This window comes from Rhinatrema bivittatum, chromosome 1 (assembly GCF_901001135.1).
Source record: "Rhinatrema bivittatum chromosome 1, aRhiBiv1.1, whole genome shotgun sequence".
In the NCBI taxonomy this organism is placed as follows: domain Eukaryota; kingdom Metazoa; phylum Chordata; class Amphibia; order Gymnophiona; family Rhinatrematidae; genus Rhinatrema; species Rhinatrema bivittatum.
Genome location: NC_042615.1, coordinates 401,473,365 through 401,477,236, shown reverse-complemented (window position 1 = coordinate 401,477,236; position 3,872 = coordinate 401,473,365). Strand labels below are relative to the sequence as shown.

The 3,872-nt window shown below is 47.9% G+C and overlaps 1 protein-coding gene across 1 annotated transcript; it reads right to left on the bottom strand.

Annotated features, from left to right (window-relative positions):
- Positions 1–921: 921 nt before the first annotated feature.
- Positions 922–3,493, bottom strand: LOC115091766. Its single transcript, XM_029601963.1, has 2 exons — positions 3,044–3,493; positions 922–3,004 (listed from the first exon to the last, which is right to left on the bottom strand). The coding sequence occupies exons 1-2, from the start codon at positions 3,459–3,461 to the stop codon at positions 1,746–1,748; spliced, it is 1,677 nt and encodes a 558-aa protein (XP_029457823.1). The 5' UTR covers positions 3,462–3,493; the 3' UTR covers positions 922–1,745.
- Between the last annotated feature and the right edge of the window lie 379 nt (positions 3,494–3,872).

Genomic DNA, 3,872 nt, shown 5'->3' with positions numbered 1-3,872 from the left:
TTTGGTCCATGAGTTTCTAGCAGTCCTTGAATGGTGTGGGGGGTCGTTACATTCAAGATTTGTCCAAAAGTTAATTTGACTGCTTCTGGAATTAGTAAGCATGCAGCCGCAATGCTTCTTAGACAACCTGGCCATCCTTTTGCAACATTGTCCATTCCTTTTGACAGATATGCAACAGGTCTTTCCCATGAGCCTAGAGTTTGAGTCAATACCCCAATGGCCATGCCTTTCTTTTCATCGACGAATAGATGGAATGGTTTCATTACATCTGGCAATCCTAGAGCAGGTGGTTCAATCAAAGCATCTTTCAGTTGTTGTAAGCTTGTCAGTTCATGGGTTTCCCACTGAAAAGGCTGAGATTCTGCCTCCTTTCCCCGCAGCTTGTCGTACAGGGACTGGGCGATAACAGCGTAGTTAGCAATCCACAGCCTACAGTATCCTGCAGCTCCAAGGAACGCTCGGAGCTCTTTCTTGCAAGTGGGTACAGGTTGACCTCGTATTGAACTGGTACGGGATATTCCAAGGCAACGGGTACCTTCCCGGATTTGGAATCCCAGGTATTCTACTTCCAATTCACAAATTTGCACCTTCTTTTTACTTGCACGGTATCCTTTTGAGTACAACGTCTTTAGTAAGTGGAGTGTGGCTATAGCACATTCGTGATACGTTTCACGAAACAACAGAAGGTCATCCACATACTGTATTACTGGCCCATACGTGACTTGGTACATCTTCAAGTCTTTTGCCAGTTGCTCCCCGAACATCGTGGGTGAGTGCTTAAATCCTTGCGGTAAGCGAGTCCATGTGTACTGCTGCTTGATTCCAGTTTGTGCATTTTCCCATGTGAAGGCAAAGATCTTCTGGCATTCTTCTGCTACTGGAACGGAGAAGAAAGCATCTTTGAGGTCAATGACACTGTACCACTTGGAGGTAGGGGAAACTTGAGCCAAGATTGAGTATGGATTTGGTACAAGGGCTACTAGATCTGCTACTTGATTATTCACTTTCCGTAAATCTTGTACTGGTCGGTAATCAGTAGAACCAGGCTTTTTTACGGGTAGCAAGGGAGTGTTCCAGGCAGATCGGATTCGCCTGAGAATTCCCAAATCATACAGTCTCTGCAGGTGTATTTCAATTCCTTCTCTGGCCATGTATGGAATGGGGTATTGAGGTTGATTGATCACCTGTGCATTCTGCTTCATCTCTATCCATATAGGGATAGCGTCGATAGCTATTCCTCCCGGGTTCTGCTCGGACCATACTTGGGGCACACTATCCATCAGTTGTCTGCGCTGTTCGTTAAGAGGGGTGTCCCCTTCGTATCGATGCAGAGTGATTTGTTCAAGGACGGGGAGATGTAGTCTCCATTCTTCTTGTAGTGGACATATAAGGGAAACTGGACTATCGGCAAAGGATGCCTTGATTTCACCGGTAGGTTCGAACTGCAAGGTAGCCCTTAATTTACATAGGAGGTCTCTTCCTATGAGAGGTACTGGGCACCCTGGCACGTAGAGGAATTGATGGGACACTAATTGTCCTCCTATTGTAACCTGCCGTTTCTGAAGGAAGGGAGCAGTTAGTGGTTTTCCGGAAGCCCCAACTATAGAGATGTTTTTTGAAGTAGGCGTGGTGATGGCTGTGGTCATCACAGATCATTGAGCCCCCGTATCCAACAGTCCTCTGAACGTTTCAGCCCCCACCTTTATCTCCACTAGGGGGTCTATGGGAAGAGTTCCCCTATCTAGTCATGTTTCACTATCCTCGCCGGAAGTTTCGCCTATAGTCATCTGCCATTCCGTTCCTTTAGATTTGGGCGGTGCATATTCTTCCTGCTTTGCTTGCAGGGGCACCGGACACTCAGACTTCCAATGCCCTTCTTGTTTACAATATGCGCATTGGTTGGTTCCCAATGGCACTCTTCCACCTCTAACCAATCCTCCTCTATTCGCTCGTCCTCTTGGCAGCCCTCTTGAGGGTGGTCTGCCCCTTCCTCGGAATCCGGGATACCCGTGATACTGCCTAGACGGGTTCCCGAAATTAGTTTCTTCCAACGCTGCGGCTAACAAACTAACACGTTCTCTTAACTTTCTAGTTTCTTTCTTTTCCTTGTTGTCTCCATCCGGTTCTCGGTTTACATACACTTTATCAGCCATTACTTTTAATTGGCTGATATTCATGCCCTCGAACCCTTCCTGCTTTTGCAACTTCCGGCGGATATCTGGGCAGGACTGACTAACGAAGCTCATCAGTATGATGGATTGATATCTGGGATCCTCTGGATCAAATGGGCTGTATTGACGGTATGCGTCCATTAATCGCTCCAAAAAGTTTCCGGGGGACTCATCTCTCTGCTGCACCACGTCTTGGATTTTTCCCATATTTACAACTTTCTGCTTCCCTTTCTTTAAAGCTTCAAGAAATGCGGTCTGATAGGCGGTAATGCGCTCCCGCCCTGCCGCGGTCTGGAAATCCCAGTTAGGATCTGCAGTCGGAGCTAAGTCTCTTACTGCGTCTTCGGGACGTCCGTCTGATCCGGCTCCTAATCGAGCTGCCTCTTCCATGTTTAATTGTATCTGTCGGCGTTCTTCAGTGGTGAAAAGAATGGAGGCTAGGTGCCGAATATCAGCCCAGTTGGGATTATGGGCGGCGAAAATGCCCCGTAAAAAGTCTATCATCTGTTCTGGTTTTTCAGCGTATGATGGCCCCAGCTGCTTCCAATTAAAAAGATCGCTGGATGTGAAAGGTATGTAGGTAAATAATCTTATTGTTTGCGTAGTACGATGCTCGTTTTCTTCAGTTGGGACTATGGGAACAACAGTTGATGTTTCCCTGATTGGTAATTGCAAACTAGCTGCGGCTTGGGTCTTACTGCGAGTTCCGTCTGACACGGATGCCTCGCCGCCGCCTTCTTCCTTTGCGGTCGCCGTTCCGGGTCGTTCTTCATGAGCTAGTGCCATTCTTGGATCAGCTTGCGCATTGGAGGGAACTGGGGGGCTTGGTGGCGTGGGATATGTGGGGGGATAACTAGGGGCATATGGCGGCGGCAAAATATTTTCAGCGTCGGGCAATGCTGGAGGCGGCAGGGGTTTAATTTTTTTTTCTGGAGTCCGTGGATTCCCTTGTACTACAAATATGGCCGCCTCAGCTGACGCATGCTCTGTAGAGTCCAATATGGCCGCTTTGCCCTTTCTCTTCCGGTTTGGGGATTTCCGGTCTCCCATCTTACATGCTTGAGTCACCATTACGAGGGCGGCTCCATCCACTAATTTCTTTGCCCATGACGGAGGATTTTCAATAACTGCGATCCACGCGGTTATGTATGGTATATCCTCAGGGCAACCCGGGTTTCCTTCTCGTATGACTATTTTATGGACCCGTGTGGCCGTTTGGAAATTAAAAGTTCCTGTAGGAGGCCAATTTACACAGAAACCGGGCCATTTATGGGTGCATCGTTGAATCATTCCGGGTTTTGTACATTTATGTTCGTCGAACACTTCGCTATAGTGTTCCGTCATGACTTTTAACGGAGTCGACCCGCTCCCTCCCATTAGGATAGAATTCACAGACAAGGGAGGGAAAGGAAAACGGATAGGTAAGGGGTCCTTATCCGTCAGACACAAAAGGGTCACACTTGCCCCGACTAGAACGCGGTCGCCCGGTCTAGAACTGCGAGGCCATTCACTCTCTTTCACACAACAAGAAACCTATTCCCACTATCGTATACGTTTACTTATTATTTCCATACATATCATCCGCGTGGTCTTCGGAGCGTAATTCCTACTAACACATTGCGTGGGGTGTGATCAAGGCCCCCTCGGTCAGCCAGAAAAGACCGGGCTATTTCCTTAGCTAGCTAGTCTTTACTTATTTCC

Excerpts from the sequence above, each read along its gene's own strand:
- LOC115091766 (XM_029601963.1), bottom strand. The coding sequence starts at position 3,461 with ATGATTCAACGATGCACCCATAAATGGCCCGGTTTCTGTGTAAATTGG. Across the intron at positions 3,005-3,043 it reads CGACGCTGAAAATATTTTGC|CGCCACCAAGCCCCCCAGTT; the intron begins CGCCGCCATATG and ends CCACATATCCCA.